The sequence below is a fragment of the Neopelma chrysocephalum genome, unplaced genomic scaffold, assembly GCF_003984885.1.
Source record: "Neopelma chrysocephalum unplaced genomic scaffold, ASM398488v2 Primary Assembly neopelma1_80b, whole genome shotgun sequence".
NCBI classification, from domain to species: Eukaryota; Metazoa; Chordata; class Aves; order Passeriformes; family Pipridae; genus Neopelma; species Neopelma chrysocephalum.
The window spans coordinates 11,283,985-11,306,415 of record NW_020897742.1 but is presented as its reverse complement, the minus strand read 5'-3'; the positions used below and the strand labels follow the sequence as shown (position 1 = coordinate 11,306,415).

Genomic DNA, 22,431 nt, shown 5'->3' with positions numbered 1-22,431 from the left:
GCGAAGCCTTGCCGGCCGCGTACGTCCGCCTTCGGACGGGCCGGCCCCGCACGGCACCGTACCCTCCGCGGCTCCCCCGCTCGGAGCCCCCCTGTTTCCTGGATACCCACTCCCGCCTCCCGGGTACTCACTCCTGCCCGGCCGGGCGCCCCCGCTCCCCCTCACTGCTGCTGCTTCTTCTCCTGCCGCCGCAGCCTCACTGGGCGGCGCCGGGGCGGCCCCGCCGAGCCGCTCACCTGCCGCAGGTGAGGCAGGCGGGGCCAGGGCGCCTGCGAACCGCCCGCTCCCCTTCCCTTCCCGCCCGGTCCCGTCCCATCCCGCCGCTCCCGCCTCGTCTCGTCCTCTTCTCCCCGCCGGTCCCGGTCCCAGTTCGCGCTTCGCCCCCTTTTTCCGCCTCCAAGCAGGCGAATCCCGCGGCCGACCCTAACGGCCAGTGCCGTAAAGCGCGGCGCGGACTGCACGACAGCCGCGAGGTCCCCGTGTGGAAGATGGCGGCGGGGGAGGCGAAGTCGGTGCTGTTCGTGTGTTTGGGTGAGCGCGGCGGGGGCGCGTTATGGACGGCGCTGCTCCCGCTCCCTGACCGCCGCTGCTCCCGCTCGTCGCTCCTCGGCCCGGGGCGCCGGCGGGGATGGCTGGGAGCGCGGGGAGACGAGGGCCCGCGTCGGGGCCGGCGCGGCCCGTCCGCCCCGGTGCCGCGGGCGTCCCACCCGAGGGAGCTCCGATTGTTTCCCTTGTCAGGGATGGCCGGAGCAGTGGCCAGGAAGGCAGAAAGCTTAATCTGTCTGCTCCCTGGTTCTGATAGGTCGGAGTAGTGAGGAGAAATTTTACACAGAGCGTGGCAGAGCTGGGGAACAGGCGGCCCAGAAAGGTCGTGGAGTCTCTCACTGTGGTGACAGTCCAAACCCACGTGGACGCGTTCCTGTGTCACCTGCTCTGAGTGACGTTGCCTTGTCAGGGGAGTTGGACTGGGTGATCTCCAGAGGCCGCTTCCAACCCTACCAATTCTTTGGAATCAGTAGGAAATAACAGGCGAAGTCCAGTGTTGAAAAGCGCGAAGGTTGTGCATGGGGAAGAGCAGCAGCTAAACACGCATAAACCACCACCAGCGGTGGTGGCTGTGAACAGCCTTCTGAGTTGTGCAGGTCTTGGCTCCTGGAATAGCCGGTAGGGAGCAAGGAGCCTGCCCACAGGTTTGCTGTTTGGAACACCTGGCATGGGAAAGGGAGAGAAAACTGCAACAAAAATGACTGATGTTAATGAAACAACCTCTGCAAAAAGAGGAAAAGTACATTAGGATTTTACGAAAAAGAATTTAGAAGCTGATATGTCATGATCTAATAATGAAATCTTGATCTGTCATGAAAATGAGGGAAAAGAACAAGAATTTTTTGAAAGGCTACCAAAAGGAAGAAATAGAAAACTTTTGTTTTACAGATATTCTGTGTGTTTATGTTGTAAATGCTGCCATGCAGAGGTATAGAAAATAGAAGTGTAGATGGGATCAGAAATCACTTGAATGTTTTTCTGAAGCTTAAGACAATCAATTACTGATAAATAAGATGATCACAACCAACAAATTGCTGAATTGGCTGCATGGATTACAGAGCCATGCCCTATTTTGTACACACTTCCATCAGGGGATAACAAGCTGGATGGTGCTCTACTCTAACCTAGGACTGCTTTTAACATTACTTGTGTCCCAGCCTGTATAATCTGACCTGTGTGCTGCGAATCCCTGGCATTTTGCCAGGTTTGTTACAAAACCATTGGTTAATGTTTGGGCTTTTCATTATCTGTTTTTTTGTTGTAACAGGAGACATGCAGATTAACTGAATAGCAAAACAAGGGTTTAGTTTTGTGAAATATGTTCTGATGTTTACCTTAGAGTAAAGTCAACCTCTAATAATAATTCAGGAAAAACATCCTTCACTAAGGGATTATCAGTTGCTGTATGTTTGGAAACCAGTGGCCTATACAAATGTTTTTGTATAAAAACATCTTAATTAACATGAATCCTTCTTCCCAAACATGGTGTTCCAAAGGCTGTAGTAATCACTGTCCCTGTGTGCTGAAAGATGAGCCAGCGGAGAAGGAGATCAGCCTGGCTGGACAGGGAGCTTTGGCTGGAACTGAGGGAAGAAAGGAGAGATTATGACCTCTGGAAGAAGGGGCAGGCAGCCCAGGAGGTCTATAAGCATGTTATGAAGTTACATAGAGAGAAAAATTAGAAGGCCCAAAGATCAGTTAGTACTTAATCTGGATACTGCTGTTAAAGGTAACAAAAATGTTTTTGTAAATACATCAGCAACAAAAGGAGTGCTCAGTAGAATCTCCATCCTTTATTGGATGCAGGAGGAAATAATGACCAAGGATGAGGAAAAGGCTGACTTATCTAATGCCTTCTTTGCCTCAGTGTTGAACAGTAAGACCAGTTGTTCTCCAGGTACCAGCCCCCTGGGCTGGAAGACAGGGATGGGGAGCAGTATCACAGAATCATAGAATAGAATCACAGAATCATTAAGGTTGGAAATTACTTCTAAGATCATCAAGTACAACCTTTAACCAAACACCAATCTCTCAACTAAACCACAGCACTAAGTGCCATGTCCAGTCATTTCTTGAATACTTCGGGGATGGTGACTCCACCACCTCTCTGGGAAGCCCCTTTCAATTCTTAACGAGCCTTTCGGTGAAAAAAATTCCTCCTGATGTCCATCTTGAAGTTCCCCTCTTGGCGCAGCTTGAGGCCATTTCCTCTTGTCCTGTTGTGAGTTGGCTTGGAGGAAAGATTGACCCCCTCCTAGCTACAACCTCCTTTCAGGTAATTTAGAGAGCGATGGGGTCTCCCCTCAGCCTCCTTTTCTCCAGGCTAAACAAGCCCACCTCCCTCAGCTGCTCCTCACAGGACTTGTGTTCCAGACTCTTCACCATCTCAGTTGCCCTTCTCTGGCCATACTTCAGCACCTCCATGTCTTTCTTGAAGTAAAGGACCCAAAACTAAGCTCAGGATTTGTGCTGAGGCCTCACCTCTGCTGAGTACAGGGGAATGATCACTGCCCTAGTTCTTCTGGCAACACTATTCCTGATACAAGCCAGGATACCATTGGCCTTCTTGGCCACCTGGGCACACTGCTGGCTCATGCTCAGCCAACTGTAAAACAGCAACTCTAGGTCCTTTTCTGCCAGGCTGCTCTCCAGCCACGTTTCCTCCACTGAGGGAGCTGCTGGAAGTGCTCACTGAGCCACTTTCAACCATTTATGAGCAGTCCTGGACAACTGGGGAGGTCCTTGTTGTCTGGAGGTTGGCAAATGTGATGCCCATATACAGGAAGGGTTGGAAGGACGATCTGGGGGAACTACAGGCCTGTCAGCCTGATGCTGATGCCAGAGAAGGTCATGGAGCAAATCATTATGAGTATCGTCACGTGGCACATACAGGGCATCAGGCCCAGGCAGCATGGGTTTAGGAAAAGCAGGTCCTGCTTGACTGACTTGATCTTCCATGACCAGATGATCCACCTAGTAGATGTTGTCTACCTGTACTTCAATAAAGCCTTTGTCACCATTTCCCAAAGCATTCTCCTGGAGAAACTGGCTGCTAATGGCTTGGACAGATGCACTGTTTCCTGGGTAAAAAACTGGATAGCCAGGCCTAGAGAGTGTTGATGAAGCTGGCGGACAGTCATGAGTGGTGTTCCCCAGAGCTCAGTATTGGGATCAGTCCTGTTTAATATCTTTATCAATGATCTGGTTGAGGGAATTGAGGGCAACCACAATAAGTTCACAGGCAACACCAAGTTGGGTGGGAGTATTGATCTATTGAAGGGTAGGAAGGCTCTGCGGAGGGATGTGGACAGGCTGGATCGATGGGCCAAAGCCAAGGGTTCAGTAAGGTTAAGTGCTGGGTCCTGCACTTGGATCACAACCCTGTGCAGAGCTACAGGCTTGGGGAAGAGTGTCTGGAAAGCTGCCCAGTGGCAAAGGACCTGAAGGTGCTGGTTGACAGCGGCTGAACATGAGCCAGCAGTGTGCCCGGGTGGCCAAGAAGGCCAACAACACCCTTGACTATATCAGCAATAGTGTGGCCAGCAGGACCAGGGAGGTGATTGTTCCCCTTTACTCAGCACTAGTGAGACTGCACCTCAAATCCTGCATTCAGTGCTGGGCCCCTCACTACAAGAAAGACATTGAGGCGATGGAGAATATCCAGAGAAGAGCAATGAAGCTGGTGAATGGAGAGAAAGTCTTACGAGGAGCAGCTGAGGGAGGTGGGGTTGTTTAGTGTAGAGAAAAGGAGGCTGAGGGCAGACCTCATCGCTCTCTACAAGTACCTGAAGTAAGTTACAAGCGATAGGATCAGAGGAAATGGCCTTAAGCTGCACCAGGGAAGGTTTAATTGGGTATTAGGAAAAGTTTCATTACCAAAAGGGTTGTCAAGCATTGGAAGGGCTGCCCAAGGAGATGGTTGAGGCTCTGGAAGTATTTAACAGACTTGTAGATGTGGTGCTTTGGGACATGGATTAATGGTCATCTTAGTAGTGCTGGGTTAACAGTTGGACTCAGTGATCTTCAGGGTCTTTTCCAACCTAAACTGTACTATGCTTTTGTGAAACAATTCATACATATGAGTTTGTAGGCCCATGATGATTTACACTGTAACAAGTTTCTAATGCAGGTTGGTGTCTGAGGAGCTCTTATTAGTATAAGATAATATAATAATTTATATTAATTAATTATTGATATTAAGCCTGAGGAATGGGTGGACAAGTCAGGACAAGTGTTAGTGGGATGGGTTTTTTAATCAAATCACATATTGTAAATAGCTTTTAAATTTCCTCTTCTATGTTACTGGGCTATAAAAAATAGCCCTAATGGTATGTGCTGTGAAAAAGCTAATTGATATGATAAGCAGTTCTTTTTTCCAGTGAAATATACACTCTTTTCAGTTGAATTTTTTAGGCAAGTTGTTTCTTCTTCCTGCTTTAAGTCTGCTTAATTTTCTCTGGTTGTTCTTGAGGAGTGATACTTTTTTCTCATAAATTTTATTAGAAATAATAGCTGAGATTATTGCTGAAAACAGTACTAAACAGATTTCTAGAACCACATTTATCTGTAGTATTCTTTGCTGGTTAATGAAGTATATTAATTCTTAAATTTGCCACATCCAGTGAGAGTGGATCCCAGAAAGTACAATTCTTACATTTTCTTTCTACATTGTTGTGAAAGAACCATATTACTGAAATATCTCTCGACTGTGTTCTTTGTTTGTAATGAAATAAGCAGATATTCATTACACAACAAAATACAATCTAGTTAATGTGCATAACTACATTAATGATAAGGGTTCCTCATCACTGAGAGAATAATGAAATACCCAGCAAAATATGTAATTACAGTATATGAAAAGACACCAGGAAAGAATTTTTTTCCATTTAAGCAAAGAAATAATTAAAAGTGGAGGTGAACCAAAATGCAGTTTGCTCATTTTACACTTACATAGCTCATGTAATTAATGGTTGAGCTCCAGAAATGAACTTAATATGATGCTGTGTTATATAAGTCAGCCTCATCCTCTCTGATGATTTGTCCACTATAACATAACAAGCTGAATGGGCGCTCTAGGCCAGGCACTGGCTTACTGATCTCCTCCTTGGATGGAGGAACAGTTGTAAGACAGGTGGACTGTTTAGCAACGTGGTTTTGGCTGGGTCCTCAGAAGATTAATACTTGTTGTGAATCACGGAGTATGAGTACTGTCACTAGGGATCCAGACTGCATAAAATCACTTTTGAAATGGCAATTAACTTGTTGGGTATGAGGACATTAGATGACAGAGAGATTTGAGTTTCCTGGTTCATTTGTCACAATCTATTATATTTGTTTAGATATAGCCAAATACTAGGCTTCATGGGACAAAATGCTATTTATAGCTGCAGAACAGGAAAGTAATAGGTTGGGTAAGACATTGAAGAAGTCATGAAAAGGAGATGCTGTAATGAGGATTCTTAGCAAGCTGACAAAAAGAAATAATGACTTTTTTTTGATAAAGAAGAGAATGTTAGATAAATGTAAGGAAAATGACCTGTGCAGCACTGGTAATACAGCTGTAAGAATACAATGTCTTATTTAATCTGTATTTCAGAATTATGCAGAAGTACTAGAGAGTTGAAAGCATGGTTGTAAAAGAGATCTTGGAATTGAAAACCAAGATACATGCTTAAAACATACTAAGAGTCTGATTGTTGTGAGTAGGTGCTTATGTGTTGAAAACTTGTATTTTCCTGGTCAACCTTTAGGTTGCTGAGAAAAGCATAATGTTCCAGCAGTTGATAATTCAGTATAACTAACCTTACTGCAAGGAAAGTTTTCACACACACACACATGCACACGGATGAAAAGATCAGAGAATCTGAACTAAAATCAGTGCCTTGAATGCTTCCTTACAAAGGTAATTGAATGCTAAATGTGACAAGATAGACTTAACTGTAAAGAATTATGAGCAGTTAGTTTTAAACACTTGCTTATGAAGGGGAACTGCTGAATGATGCAAATGATGCCGGGAAGCATTATTACAATTTCTAGGATGAACTGACCATGTGTGGAAAGATAAGAGCAGTTTTTTGAATGTGAGAGGATGAAATGTAGTAAAACTTTTGTTACAATCAGCAGACAGGAAAAGAAAAGAACAAAAGAAAAGCATTGTTGTTTTCATTTGGGAAGGTCTGAAAGAAGTAGAGAGCTGAATAAGAAACAGCCAAGACACAAAACCAATTGTGGGAATAGATGATTGGATCAATATACCTAAGAATGGGCAATGAACTTGAGCATGAAATGGATTCAAGTTGTCTTTCCTGCCAGGAGAACCAGTGCTACCATTTCTGTCTGGGAATGGGTCAAAGATTAGTGCAGAGACTGGAGTAAGAACTCAAAAATTAAGCATTGGCTTAGATAACCATCAGTGAAGTCCTTGTTCCTAGAAAATGAGTGAGAAAGCTTGGCTTCTTAGAAGTGATTGACAAATGGTTCCAGTACTGATTCTGTGATTCAAATTTCTTATCCTTGTATTGTTGTATTTGGGGATGTTTGTGGGATTAATTTCAATGGGTCAACAGTGTCTGGGTACCTTCGGTACTAGTGTTCTGTGATTGAAAATGTCATTACAACTTAAATAGCTTGAAATGTAAAAAATGAAGGGAGAAGATGGAGATTCAGCAAACTTGAATACTATTATCTTCTACATAAAATCAGCATGATCAGATCAGTCAAATACAACAAAGGAGAAAGGAACACTAGAGGAGGATAGGTAGCAAAGATAAAGTGTAGACAACATTTAAGGAAATATGATTCAAATCCAAGGAGGAAGGTAATTGCCCTATGATTCTTTTTGTGACATTTCCCCCTTCACTCCCCAAATACGGCTGTCAATCCATAGCTTAAGGAATACTGTGCATCTGCAAGGGATCTCAGAAAGCCTGGAAAGACCAATGTGGGATGTAAAACTGGATGTGAAGTGGATAGAAATTATAGTGGGAAAGGTGACTGGAAAACAATGATTGAAGTTTGCATATGTCAGTGGGATGAGATAGGACTTTACATCAATGTTGAGATGAACGATAACTGTTGCAAGGTGTGGGTAAAAGAGTTGGTTAGGATGAAAATAATATTGCAGAGTGTGCAGGTAGAAGAGCTGCTAAGTCAGTTCTGTGGTTCTGTCTATAGTTGCCAAGAATAGATCTGAATGATTATTGCAGTTCCCTAACAATGCTGATACCTCTGGCAATATCTGGAATGTGTCGTCCTGGAAGACATTAATTTTTAAGTCACAAACTAGGTTAGATGTTTGTTTCAAAAATGATGTAACTGTAATTTCTAGTTATTGCTAGAAGTGATAGTTAATAAGTTTAATCAGCTGGCGATGATGGTGTTTGTTCATCATGGTATTTTATATGATAGCATTAAAGATTACATTTATAGCATTTATTTTAAGTAGTGAGTAGGTTACAGAAGAGTGAAAATTTGAAGCAAGTAATTAAATCCATATGAAGCAGAAGGATAAACAAATGGAAAAAGCCATGAAATTTTATTTCAAAACCACCATTTTGAAATTCTGGGAGCTAGTTAAGGAGTTATGAGGACCAATAGTATTAATCATTTATTTACCAAAATGTTGACCGTAGTAATGAAAGTTACTGTTCACACACAGTTGTGTGGGATCATTCATACAGAGGAATAATTTTGTACAGGATGAAATAGATGGCCTCAACGGCTGGTGTAATGGAAACAGAATTTCATAGTTTAGAAAGAAGACTTAAAGAACACCTGTTTGAAGCAGCACAGAAAGAGAGGAAATGCACAAATTAGGAGATTATAATTGTAAATTTGATACTCATGAACTTGTCAAATGTGATTGTAGTAGTTATCTCAGGTTATTTTCAAAAGAACTAAGTACATATGTCAGACTTTTTTTTCTTTTATAAGACAAATTGGAACAAACTTTTCCTGCAGTGTAGTCTGTGATTTTATTTGTCAGCATTCAAGAAAAATAAATTCAAATTAGAACAAGTGCAGAGTTGACTTAACTGGAGTGATTAGATAAGGGTCAGTTAATTTCATGAGGAGATTGAGAGCTTGGTTTGTTTAGTTTAGCACAGCTATGCTTGGCAAGAGTTCTGTATCTGTTGAAGGAAAGAAAGGTTTTTAAGGTAGAGAGTGATGTTAACCAAGATCAGATGAGCACAGGCTTAAGTGGGAATTAGAAGGTTTCAGGAAATTAGTATCTGGAATAGCCTTTAAAGATAGATGATGCTTTTTGAAGGGGAGCTGGATGTGTTTTTAAGAGAAGTGATGCTGTATATGCTTGCAATATTGAAGGACTGGGCTCACTGATATGAAGGTTATAGTCTGTCTTATGCTGTACCACGTTCCCTGTTGAAATTGTATTGTTTAATGCTTAACTCACGTACTCAAGTAAAGAAATTAGATTTTTTGATTTATTACCATATTTTAAAATATTTTTATAATTAATAATACTAACCTGTTTTCTCACTTAACTGCTTAAGAAAACCCAAAATTTTACCGTTTTATTTTTCTTCCAAGACTGATTTCATTTCTGTGCATGGAATAAACTAATTCAAACAATAGAAATAGTGTGTCTTCTTCTGGAAGATCTACTGCCATCAGAATTCACCTAGTATTTCAGCAAGATCAATTTCTCAATGATTAGCCCGTTCCTTTTGCCATTTAGTGATTCGATGTTCTCTAAATCTTTGACAGCCAATTTGTATTGCTTCAGTTCTTCACTTCCCTCTTTGTGATTTTTATAGTTGGCATGAGTGACAGCAAGTTATTCAACGTCCAGATCATACCAGCTTTTCTCTCTTTAGCAGTGAAGTGTTTACCTTGGTGCTTTGTTTGAAAAGACAGGCATGAAAATGAGTTTAAGTGCCCGATCTGAAAATTTCTTTTTGCTGATGGAAATTTAGCTTTCTTCATGGGCATTTTTTTTTTTTTTACTGTTTGAGATTTGGAAAGAATCAGTAGCAGAAGAGTGATCTATTTAGAGGTACAGAAGTGAGTTTTGCCATTTCTGGTATTTTGTACTTGTCTGCTCAAAAGTCAGTAATGAGCAAAGTTACACATTCTGTTTGATGGAAAGTGAAGATTTGATCTTCACTTATTGTGATCTTGGTGATCTCTCAAATATTGTGAATATCTATCTAGTTACTCAAAATTTCTGAAGGATGAAAATGTAGAAAGACTTAAAGTAATCGCTGAATAGGCTTTTTATTTTTATTGAGACACTTAATTCTTTTTCCAAGAATATGAATTTCTGCATTCATTTTTAAGAGGTCTACCATAGGTGGTTAACTTAGTTACAGCTTCAGCAATGGAGCAAAAATACTAAAGCTCCATCATTTCTAGTTTTTTAATGGGGCAATACTGCATTGTTGAACCAGGTTCTTTCTGAAAATAAGGTCAGATCAAGTGGCTAGTGCAATTGGAGGCCATTGGAAGGGAACACTGATTATGTATGTATATAATTAAGTACCTTAACTGTTTGTTTGTTAGCTGATTGACAGCAATTCAGCTTTACCATGTGTTATGTTTTGTTCCTAATCCTCCATATTTTGGACTAAAAAAGTTTGGAATTTTTTTTCTGAGTTGTTTTTAGTGCTTGTGTCATTGAATTCTTTTTGAGGGGGATTTGGAATTGGTATCTAGAAGCTGCTCTTGGTGAGGGTTCTGTTTGACCTGCAGTGACTTCACTTCAGTGATCAAGAGCATTTTATACTACAGGTTGTTCAGTCATTTCACTATGTTGTTTTCAAAATGGTGGTAGCTGTGGTTTGGATTTGTCCAAAAGTTTTTGTTCACAGGTAGATAGTAATGTAAATACTTTAGGCAAATATTCATGATTCTTCATGCATTATTGGAAGTGGTATGTAGTGGGTTGACCCTGGCCGGATGCCAAGTACCCACTAAAGCCACTCTCCCTCTGCAACTGGACAGAGAAGAGAAAAAAAACCAGCTAAGGATTCATGAGTTAAGAGCTGGTAGAGGTCCGTGACTGATTACCTTCACAGGCAAAATAGACTCGTAGTGGGGATATTATTTAAATTTATTACTAACAGGATAGGAGCCAAAGAGTGAGGAAAAAAAAATCTTAAAAACACCTTCCCCCCACCCCTCCTTCCTTCCGTGTTCTCCCTCCTCCCGCCCAGCAGTGCAGGGGGATGGGGAATGGGGGTTGCAGTCAGTTGTTGTTTCTGCCGCTGCTCAGAGAAAGGAGTCCTTCCCTTGCTCCCATGGGGTCCCTCCTATGGGAGACAGTCCTTGATGGACTTCTCCAGCATAAGTCTGTGCCACGGGCAACAGTTCTTCCCACACTGCTGTCCCGTGGGTCACTTCTCCATGGGGTGCAGTCCTTCACAAATGAGCTCTACCAGCATGGGTCCCCCACAGGGGCCACAAGTCTTACCCGGGAAAAAGCCTGCTCCACTGTGGGCTTCCCTCTCCACGGGCTGCAGGTCTCCGGCAGGACCCTGCTCCATCTTGGGCCTCTCACGGGGTCACAGCCACCTTCAGATATCCACCTGCTCCAGCAAGGGCTTCTCCATGGGCTGCAGGTGGGTCTCTGCACCCCCATGGTCCTCCATGGGCTGCAGGGGCCTCAGCTCTGGCGCCTGGAGCATCTCCTCCCCCTCCTTCTGCACTGACCTTGGTGTCTACCTTGTTCCCATGTTTTCACTCTGCTTTTCCCTGGCTGGAATTCTTTCTGCGCCACAACCTTCTGTTCTTAAATATGTTATCACAGAGGCGTTACTATTGCTCCTGATTGGCTTGGCCTTGGCCAGCAGCAGAAGTCCCTCCTGGAGTCGGCTGGCAACGGCTCCACGGGACAGAGGAAGCTTCTAGCAACTTCTAACAGAAGTCACCCCTGTAGCCCCCCCTCCGCCACCAAAACCCAACCACAGAAACCCACTACATGGTATTAGTTAAAATTTGGCAGTGTGTAGGAAGATTTGAAGATAAAAATTATACTCTACCATTTAAATTTTGTAATTTTGTCTGGTCTTCTGTGATCACATACTCTTTGTGGAGGAGAAGAGAGTGATGTGCTTACACAATATTCCTCCTATTTAATGATTTATTTTCATATATTATGTTTCATATAATAATATGCATTTCAATATACTGATGGATAGTACAGAATCATAGAATGATTTGGGTGGGAAGGGATCATCAGCGAGATGATCTAGTTCTGACCCCCCTGCCATGGGCAGGGACACCTTCCACTAGACCAGGTTGCTCAAAGCTCCATCCAGCCTGGCCTTGAACACTCCAGTGATGGAGCATCCACAACTTCTCTGGGCAACCTGTTCCAGGGTCTCACTACCCTTATTGTAAAAAAAAAAAATTTCTTGCTCATGTCCAATAAAATCTTCTCCATTTCTGTTTAAAACAGTTGTCCCTTGTCCTGTCACCATTTATATATAAAAAGGCTGCACTAAGATCGCCCCAGTCCTTCTCTTCTCCAGGCTGCACAACGTCATTTCTCACTGAGAGGTGTTCCAGCGCTCTGATGATCTTCATGGCCCTCCTTTGGACCCACCCCAGCAGGTTCATGTCTTTCTTGTGCTGGGGGCCCTAGAGCTGAATGCACTAGTTCCGGTGGAGTCTCGTGAGAGCTGAGTAGAGGGGCAGACTCACATCCTTTGATCTGCTGCCCACGCTGCTTTAGGTGCAGGCAAGGATTGCATTTCTGGGCTGCAGGTGCACACCGCTGGCTCATATCCAGTTTTTCATCCACTGGTGTCCCCAGGTACTCAATCCCTTCATGCCACTGTATTGATACTGGAGATTGCTCCAACCCAGGTGCAGGACTCTGGGTTTTCACATAAGCAATATGCATTCTATTTAAGTAAATAAAAATCTTTAATCTGATTTGTGCTGAAAAATCCACACAACTATTGATATTTTTGTTTCAATAGTCTGAAAATTCACTTTAATCTCTTGTTTCCATAGGAAACATCTGTCGCTCTCCAATAGCTGAAGCAGTTTTTAGAAAACTTGTAACTGATGAAAAAGTTGAACATAAGGTAAGCTATTTATTTCTCTTCCTGCCTAAGAAATTACTGTCTTTTAGCCAGTTAGAAATGTAAGCAGTGAGAAAGGAAACTTAAAAATATAAATTTGTTTTTCTGTAGTGGAGGATAGACAGTGCAGCGACATCTACCTATGAAATAGGAAGCCCTCCTGACTATCGAGGACAGAATTGCATGAAGAAGCATGGCATTCCCATGAATCATATTGCCAGGCAGGTACTGTATTTTAATTTTCTTTAAATATGTGTATGTATTTGTTTTGTTGTTACAGTGGAGGACAGACAGTGCTGCTGTTTCAGACTGGAACGTGGGGCGCTCCCCAGATTCAAGGGCTTTAAGCTGTCTAAGAAATCATGGCATTGAGACAGCCCATAAAGCACGTCAGGTAGAAGAGAGTATATTTTCTTTCTTATTCATACCCATGCTTTGTTAAGCCCTAACCATTGCGATCACGGAAGTCATTTGACCAATGCATGGTTAAGCATCAAGTAATAAATACTATATGTAGTTTTTCAAAGGACTTCAAAGTGGCCTTACTTTTCTAGTTGAGCTTAATGAGTTTCTTGTTATCAAGCTTCATTGGAAGTATAACTAGGAAGCATTGGAGCAGTTTGTGCATTATGGAAAAATCTTGCCTTTAAATGTTTAGTATTTTGGGCATTTTTTAAATACTTTTTAAAAATGGATTTACTCTAGTAATCTGTGATGCGTACTTCAGCAAAAAATTGCATATTTATTTAACAAGTCCAAAAGGAAGTAGAATACCTGTTCATCTGTCACAAAAAGCTTCTGCTCTTGCGTGAAGATCTTTTAAAAATATTTAGAGTGCTAAATTAGAATGAAAGCACTCAAGCCCAAGATTAGTAGCACAGTTGGTGGTAACTTCAGAGGAAAACATACCCTTGAAGCATTCTTAAGGATAAGACAGGTTTGTCACTTAGTGAAATCCTCTAAGTTTTACCAAAACTCGTATCTGTTTTCATTAACAAAAGAACATGTATTTCCATGCTGCATTCCAGACAGATTGGAAGTAAATGTGTCTGCATCTATTTAAATGATTCAGACACTCAAATAAATGCACATAATTTACTTCAGTTAACTATTCTCTGGATATAAGATATTCCTTTAGGGCTTGACCTTTACTTAGTTTGAGTTTATGCCACTAGTTGTTGTACTGACAAAAAGATCAAGTAGTCTTGGTATTATCTTACATTTCTGTTCCCTTCAGAATTTTACTAGACCGTACTGAGGTCATATTTACTTTCTTCACTTTCAAAGACCACATGTTTAGTTTTTTGACTTTTTAAAATAAATTCTCTCAATTAGTCAGTTGCCCTCTACTGACCTCTCCTGATGTTAATCTCCATTTATATAATAAACAGAATTAAGCACAGCACCATTTTAGATTTTTCAATATTTTACTATTAGAATAATTACTAAAAAAAGTCTGTTATAATCTTTTCCTGTTACAAGTTCTGGATTGACTGTTTATCAGTGCTTACAAACATCATTATTTGTCAATATACAAGCTAAATGGTACTGAAACTTTTCAGCCAGTGTTTCGGTCACAGCAATGTAACATGTTTGTCTTCTTAGAAGACATGCCTCGGAAACTTAAGAACTGTTCTTGGGTATTCCTAGAGTAGTTTGTGAGCAGTTAAACTAAAGCAAAGGACCCAAAATGAGTTGATCCTCTGCCTTGAAATGAATCTATATATCCTCCTTTGGCAGAGAGGGAATGAAAACACTTCAATGAAGACATTTGCTTATACATTCTGGAAATTTTTAAAGCAGAAGACCCTAAAATGTTACATATACAGGGAGAGAAAATTAACAAGAATGAGACAATAAAATGAAAGACTAACAGGATGAAAATTTGTCTAAAACATTCCAGTACAAGCAGTTTCTTTTATAAATTTAAAGAAAATCTTCAAATCCCTGAGCTACAGGTAACTGTTCGTTTTGCTCTGATGTTAACTATGTAACTCCAGTTTACTTTTTTTTCCAAACTTCTGTCAAATGGTCTCTATTGATTCTCTAAACTGCAGACCTGTTATGGTCTTGTCGTACTTCTGAAAAGAGAAGGACTCAAGAGTGTAAAATAGGACTTTTCAGAATGCTCAGATAAATACAAGTGGAAGTGTGTTTGTTTTACTTTAGAGACAAACTCAAGGATAGAATTTTGTGTGAGACTTGTTTCAGAACAGATTAAGGAAAATTTAATACAGAAGCTGCAGAAATAGAGAGCAGGGATTTATCTTTGTTGCCTTCAAAATAGTCTTAAGATAAGTACCTCATACAATTATCCTCTTCACTCCTGTGGATACTGGTACCCACCCAGTGAAAGGCACTTTCTTTCGTGTAATTTTGTGCATAATTATGATAATCATGGATTTTACCTTTTTTTAATTCAAAACTACAAGAATGATTTATGTAAAAGGGAATGTTAAGTTGGTTGCATCCTACCATCATATACAGTGATCTTTTAAGTGAAAGGTGAAGTATAAAAATAAATGTATATATAAAATAAAGTTGTTAACATTTTAGTTGATGGCGGGCTGCTGTGTGTTTATGTACCCATTGCAGTTCTCTAAGCTCTTAGTCTTCATGCACAAACCAGATAAGTTTTAATCAGTTTCGCTTTTATTCATGCTGAGGCCAAAATTGATTTTGGTATGACTCATACCGTGCATTTGCCTTAAATATGAAATTGAGATTAGAAGCAGGTTGTATTAAACACTGTTTCACAACTGGATAAATTTGAGGATTATTGCTTCTCTTGGAGTTTTAGACAGAGAAAATGAGATTTTCCTTCTGTAAATAAAGGGAAACGTTTAACAAATAAATTAATAATGGTTATATGCATTTTTTAATGTAAGGTTATTGTCTGCGTGGTTCCATCCAAAGTTGAACTTGAACCCACACTACTCTTCTCAAAATGCACATAAATTTTTATGTCCTCAATTCCCCCAAAATACTAGTTTTCATAGTTTTGAGGAATATCTTCAGTTCCCTGGAGTTTGCTCAATTAGGCTTTTTGTATCTGATACTGCTGTAGGGCTTAAGAGCACAAGCCAAATGGTAATCTTGGTTTTAGGGCTGCATTTGCATCTGTGTTAGTACTGGTCATGGGGTAATAACTGTAACATTGTCAAGTGGGAAGTGTGGCAGGTGTGTTTTTCCTTTTTTTCTTAATTTTTCTTCTTACATGTGTCTGTACAACAAAGAAATCTGTGCCCTCATATTTTCATAGAGGCCTGTATTTAGCTGTGTAGAGCAATCAGAAGCAGCTTGTAGAGGTACTGCTTAGATTTGCCAGGAAAACAGAGCTATTTCCACTGCAAAAATATTTTCATAGGTCAAAGGCACTGCATGAATACAGCAAATATTTTTACAGTGAAAATAAACAAGTCTGTGTTAGTTTTCACCATTAACCCTTTCTTTTCTCATACTTTCCCGACGCACCTCACCCCTTCAATTCTCTTTGTGTGGAATGTTTCATTTATGGCTTTATTCTGGTGATAATTTCTGTCTGTCTTTTCTTACTCCCTGTTATGGGAGCTTAATCAGTATCTATTTACTGTTTGCACAAAATGGATGTTTTGCCATCTAAATCTTCTTTTAGTATGTAAGTAAGTTTTACAAGTTAAACCTCTGATTTACAGTATGGTGTTTTGTCTTTTTGTCTGTTTACTTGCTTACTCACCTCTCTAGCCCATCCTTCCCCGAGATGCCTGCCAGAAAAACCTGTTCTGAACAAACTTTCCAAGTTTATTGGTTATGATACTTCACACAGGACACATAGGACACAGTGTGAAATGCAGTCTTAATGTGAACTCATTATAGATTTTATTCCTTTTATTCATCCTCATTATGGACATTTGGTTCAGAAACCCTTTTTACTAGCATTGTGGGCATGGGCTGGGAACATTTTAGCCTAAGCTAAGGCTTAAATGTAAACTGAAATACAATGACAGGTAAATATCTGCAGCTGTCTTTATAACAGTAGAGATGACATTAGTACTTAAGTTAGTGGTTTATCTGCCATGTTTGCCTATCTGCCTCTGAACTCAGATCTCTGAATGTAGTTAATATTCATGTTTAGGGGTCAGTAAACTACAAGAAAGAAAAAGAACAGATTGTATTATGGTAGAAAGATTACAATAGATTTTTTCACATCATACTATAAATTTTGTGAATTTACATGACCTAAAATATTGTGGATGCATTTGTTTTTAAGAGATTGTAACTCATACCATCATACTTCAGCTTTGAATTTCACTTGGTAACTTTTCCTGTGCAGTGGCAAATTTCTAGACTGGAAGTATTGCAAGTGATTCCAGGTTACCTACATTTTTGTTGTTCTATCCAGAAAGTAATTTTTCTATTTTATTTTTAACCATTTTTATTGCGTAGTTTCCACAGTTGGAAATCTGCTTTAGTTTTAGTAGTTGAAAAGTACTAGAAATGTCACTTGTAATGATGCCTGAGTTGCTGCATGAAATTTAAAAAAATAAAGAAAAAAAAAAGAGGAAGGATTGGTTGAATAGCTGACTCGGAGTTTTTTATGGAATACTTGCAGAAATGGATAAATAATCATGGTAAAGTATATTTAAAATGCCACAAATTATTGTAAAAATTTATGAAGATGCAGTTTTATTCTTTCCACCTGTGTCTTTTTTAGTAAATCAGAAATACAGAATTTTTTTCCTCTTCTTATAAATCAAATGCAGCTTGTAGGCTAAAGCATCTATTTTTAATTCTAGGTTACTAAAGAGGATTTCCAGACCTTTGATTATATACTTTGCATGGATGAGAACAATCTAAGGTAAGGTATGAAGAAATTGAACAAATTCATGTGGATTACTTATAGTGATGTCTCATAAGTCACTTTGAAGACAGATGTCACATTTTACTGCTTAGCTTGTCTTGGTGTTCTTTTGTTTTGTTGTTGTTTTTTTTAAACGTGTATGTGAAATATATCCTATTAGGATAGATTCTTCACTTCTAATAAGTTTAATGAGCTAGAAGTCAATGGTTTATTTGTGTGATATGTGCCACTCAAGGATTAAGGATGGAAATTTAGGTACTTTGTGCTATATGCAGCTGATGCCTGTATAGTTAAGAATGAGGGTGTACTTACTGTCTTGCTTGAAGTGATCTGTTTTTCTCATTGCATGGTACTTAAAAGACAAACTGTGGCAACTTGGGAAGGATTAAATATGGTAACTTTTTTTTACTTTTTTTATAGAAATAGAATGAGCTCTGAAATAAGCAGAGTTGTTAGCTGGGGGAAATCTTGTTTTATTGTTAGCTGTTTTCTAATTAAGTGCTCTTTGGAAAGATTTGGTGAAGTAGCTACCTAGTGTAAAAATTTGGGTATCACTAGCAAAATTTCTACTCAAGTATATACATATTGAGTATTAAGGAGCTGCGCTTTCAAAGTGCTTGTAAGGGCTATTGTAAAGTTAGTTTAAAAAAGCCCGAACCACCACAACCAACAACAAAACAAAACCCAAATGAAACCCTGTTAGTAGCACATAAAGACTTCTAGAAGCAGCACCCCTTAACTGAAATAAGTATGATTTTGTTGAATTTTCTAGAGTATGCTGAATGACCTCTCTTCCAGAGTCTGCATGAACAAAGGGCATATAACACTTGGCTTGATTGCAGTGTCTCAGGCAATGACGTGACTAGGCTTACTTCTATTTTCACTTGAATTCTTAAACAGAAATTTCAATTAACAATTTATACGATATGAACTATAGAGCAGAAAAAATGTCAGAACTACAACTGGGATATTGCTACTGCTGCGCTACAGTTTCACCTTAAACTTGCTCTGAGTTCAACCATTTCGCCTGGGACGCCTATTTGTGGCACTGGGAGGGCAAGCTGATTCCAGGTGTTGATGGAATGCCTCTCATGTCAGAAAAGGAAGATGTGGGACATCCCTTTTCTTTAGTACCGGAGCTATTTGGCCCTCTCCTGTTCACTAAGTGGTCTGCCAGAAGCCTTTAAGAAATTGGTTTGATGTTTTTTCCAATAATAAAAAGCTAGAGAATTTATTGAAAATCTGTAAATTCAAGCAATACCTTCTTGGTTGAAAGAGGAGCCCTGATTTTTCTTCAAGCAAAACCAGTATTGTGGTCTTATTGCTATTTCTACACTATTTGAAATTAATTTATCAGAATGAGTAATTAGAATTTAATTTCTGAACACAGATATGCTTATGACTAAGTATTCACAGGGGCTTTTTTGCCTTTTTTAATGGTAAGTAAAATGATGATTTGGTATGGAAATGTGTAATATTAAAAGAATTTAGTATGTTCTGGCAGTTCATTGTGAAAATCATAGTACTGAGCTGCCTTTACTCTGGAGATGATGAGAAGTGCATTTTAACCGCCTTTGGGATCATGGATGGCCATTTGTAAGTAGATGGGGAAAATGCCATCTCAAAACCAGAATGTTTTATCAATGAGAGGTGATGTAGAAGGAAGAGGATGTGACAACTGATAAAATGTTACAGTATATCAAAAGGAAAACACATGTAGATCACTCATTTACTGTTTTCTGTTAACTGACTGTAGTAGGACTTTACATGAATTAGAGGTAGTATTGATAGAACTTGCAGTATACCAATTAAATCTGGCTTTGAACAGGTAGGAGATGCTTACTTATACTTCTGGAGAAATATCTGGATAATTTCCATTGTTTTTTGTTCAACACAAGCTAAGGGTAGATATTGAAAGTACTAATGATTGATTTGAGGAAGAAGTTACTGAACTTACTGTTACAAAGTTTTGTTAAGCTATAGGTTGAGTGCCTGACTGTTTATGCTCTGAATTAAGTTTATGTGTATGTCTTCCATACTCAATTAAACAAGACCCCACACAACAGGAAAGAAACAAAACCAAGCAGCAGCATAGGGTCCACAGGACTGAGTCCAGACGTGAGTTATTTTCCTGTGTTGTCTAGAAACGGTCATGAACATCTTGTGTTGATGCCAAAATTCTGGTGAAAAATTCAGGGGAAAATTTTATGTTCTCTTTTACAGAGATCTGAACAGGAAAAGCAACCAAGTTAAAGACTGCAAGGCCAAAATTGAGCTACTTGGAAGTTATGATCCACAGAAACAGCTTATTATTGAAGATCCGTACTATGTATGTGTAAGAAATTCTTTGGGTGGCTTGATTAAAAATTGTGTATGTGTTGTATATAATCTTTCCAGATCCCACAGTTGGCATGTGACATATAATGTAGTTATACAAAGCCAAGTGTAAACATTTTTTTTTTTATGACAAGAAAACAATATAAATTACTGGATTAGGAAAGGATAACGTGTCTTTATGCTTGCATTTATTTACATTTAAATGCAGTGCACCTATATTTTCAATATTGGGTGAAGCCCTGATTGATCAGCCTCCTTGCAGAGGATGTAATGAGGAAAGATAGAGACAAAGGCATGGACACAGGTAGTCAAAGAAGTTGAATAATACGAGCCAAGAGCAAACAATTAGATTAATATTCTTCAGTTTAGCAAACAGAAGTGGATGAAGATGCAGTAGGGTTCTGTAAAATCTTGATATAATGGGAAAAGCTGAATAAGGAATTGCTCTTCATTACCCAGGAAGTAGAGAATATGAAATGGTTTTAATGGGGGAAGCAGATTCGAAACAAAAAGAGTTTTGTTTCGGTTTTTTTTTCTGCACAGTGCTTCATTAAACTGTGAAACTCAACAAGACGGGTTAGTGTGAATGTAAAGAAAAAAGGAAAAAAATTATAAGGGCTAAAAAAGTGAATGGAAAAAAGTGTGTGAAGAAAATATGTGAAGGAAAGTCATCCAGGACTGTTGAATACAAAGTCACAGTGTTTGTCCGTGGAAATTCTTGAGTTCAAATTAGAGAGAAATATGCAAAAACTATCACCATGTATTTGCACCATTTTTATTCTTTCCTCGTGTCTGTTATTTGGCATTAATGACAATGGAGAAACCAATATGCAATTTTTATTTTTTTTTAGTTAGTATTGTTATTCTTACGGTTTTTTTCCTCTCTTCTTTTCTAGGGGAATGAAAAGGACTTTGAAACTGTTTACGAGCAGTGTCTTAGATGTTGTAAAGCATTTTTGGAGAAACCTCATTAATGCTTCATCATTTAATTTCTAAAAGAAAATAATTAGCTTTTCCTGAAATACGTAAAGTTTACTTGATTGATGCATTTAAATTGTAAAATTATGCCTCTGTGTTCAGTACTTATTCAGTTGAATTTTGTATTTTAGCTTTTCTGTCATCTAATGAAAAAATATAGAAAGGTTTTAATTGGATTACATGATCAACCATTTCGTCACTCATCAGTGTAGTAATAAAGTATATAATTCAGGATTAATTTATCTGTAAACTCTTCCAGTGCTTTCTCACAAGCACTGCAAAAGTAACATCTTGCTTCTTTATGTGCTGTATTAACTAAACTGAGGTCTTGTCATCGTGTCCTTAGTGAGTTAATTTCAGTCAACTTTCAGTGGGAACCTGTGAGATAATGGTTGATGCGTAACTTGGATGTGTCAGTATCATGAGGCAGCCTTTGAATGGAAGGTGTTTCACAGGAAGCCTTCTAGACTCAAAGAACTGCTGCCTGACAGACATTGCTCTTAGCACTATTTGAAAGTTTAAGCAAGCAAAAGCTCCTTGTGTCATCAGGATCCAGTGAAAATAGCTTTTTCTGTCAGTTTAAATCCTTAGTTATTCAAAGAAGAAATAATTTTTGCTCCAGTACACTTTTATACTATTGAAGATGAACAAAGTTCAGAAATTGATTAGGACTTCTAGTCTTCCTTTGGTCTTCTGGGCGATTTGTAGCACATTGACACAAGTACATGAAACATAGCATTTACTTTGATGACAAAACATATCAGCTTAAAAGTTGCAATGTGAAATCACATTTTGTGTCTTATAGTAGTAAAATGCTCAAATCCATGCAATATAATAGGTGAGAAATTTGCTATAATTCCAGTTCCTACATGAGTGTTAGACAGTATTTACAGATTTACTCAGGAGAATGGTCAGCCTGTCAGAAGTGTTCTCTGAGAGCATATTTCAACCCAAACAGAGTTCATCTGTAATACAGTACAAAGTTAACCAAAGGCCAGTAAGTAGATAATTCTGCTCTTGGACAAAATGCTTTGTAAAAATCTGTACCTGCTTGTCTGAACATCACCTTTCTTGTCTGCCTTAGAAATGTAAATGCACTGAGATCAGTAATGTAACTGGTACCATGATGATTTTTCCTATTTTGACTAGTATCAGCATTGGTATGGACTAGCATTACCACACTATCTGTAAAACTGGATCTATAAAATTTGGTTTCATATTTATTTAGCCTTTTTTTTGTGTCTCTTCCTGCCTTCCAAAGTAGTAGTCTCTGTATTTGTCACCTGCTTTATCTTCTGAGGGAGAGATGTATTTCATTAGAGGATACTGTTACTCCTGGGGAGGTTGGAATCCTGGTGTCACTGTGTGTGTTGAAGCCTTCATGATAGGAATTAAATTCCTTGGGACTTTTGCTGTAGAACAGCTATTTTGTGTTAGGGAGGTTTCTGTTTTGTGCTAAAATTTCAGTCAGACCTATAACTTAAGAACCTGCTTACAAAAAGGCAGGTGGTACATGGAACGCTTAAACACAGAAATCAGAATCTTTGTGCATTATTGCATTACCAGTAGTTTTGACTTCTAAGAAACAAGCTAGAAATGTGCAAGTTAATAGCTGTTTCACTTCAGGGACAAAGAATAATACAATATTTCAGGTCTGACTAAGCACTGACTCTGAAAAAA

General features: G+C 39.3%; 2 protein-coding genes across 4 annotated transcripts in view; one reads left to right on the top strand and one right to left on the bottom strand.

Annotated features, from left to right (window-relative positions):
* Positions 1–422, bottom strand: part of SH3YL1 (SH3 and SYLF domain containing 1) — a 51,378-nt gene extending 50,956 nt beyond the window's left edge. The window contains exon 1 of one of the 2 annotated variants that reach the window (XM_027690370.1): positions 132–422. In XM_027690370.1, coding sequence (XP_027546171.1) covers position 132 — 1 coding nt within the window. In that variant the 5' untranslated portion in view covers positions 133–422. The remainder of the gene's footprint in view (positions 1–131) is intronic. The other variant, XM_027690371.1, reaches the window with a different exon arrangement.
* On the top strand, positions 404–22,162 carry ACP1 (acid phosphatase 1). Of its 2 annotated transcripts, none has more exons than XM_027690372.1 (6): positions 404–531; positions 12,526–12,599; positions 12,708–12,821; positions 17,372–17,433; positions 19,660–19,765; positions 20,670–22,162. In XM_027690372.1, the coding sequence occupies exons 1-6, from the start codon at positions 489–491 to the stop codon at positions 20,745–20,747; spliced, it is 477 nt and encodes a 158-aa protein (XP_027546173.1). In that variant the 5' UTR covers positions 404–488; the 3' UTR covers positions 20,748–22,162. The 2 variants fall into 2 exon arrangements, with proteins under 2 accessions (XP_027546173.1, XP_027546174.1); XM_027690373.1 differs by lacking the exon at positions 12,708–12,821 and adding an exon at positions 12,877–12,990 and having other exon boundaries at positions 428–531; positions 20,670–21,539.
* Positions 22,163–22,431: the final 269 nt, after the last annotated feature.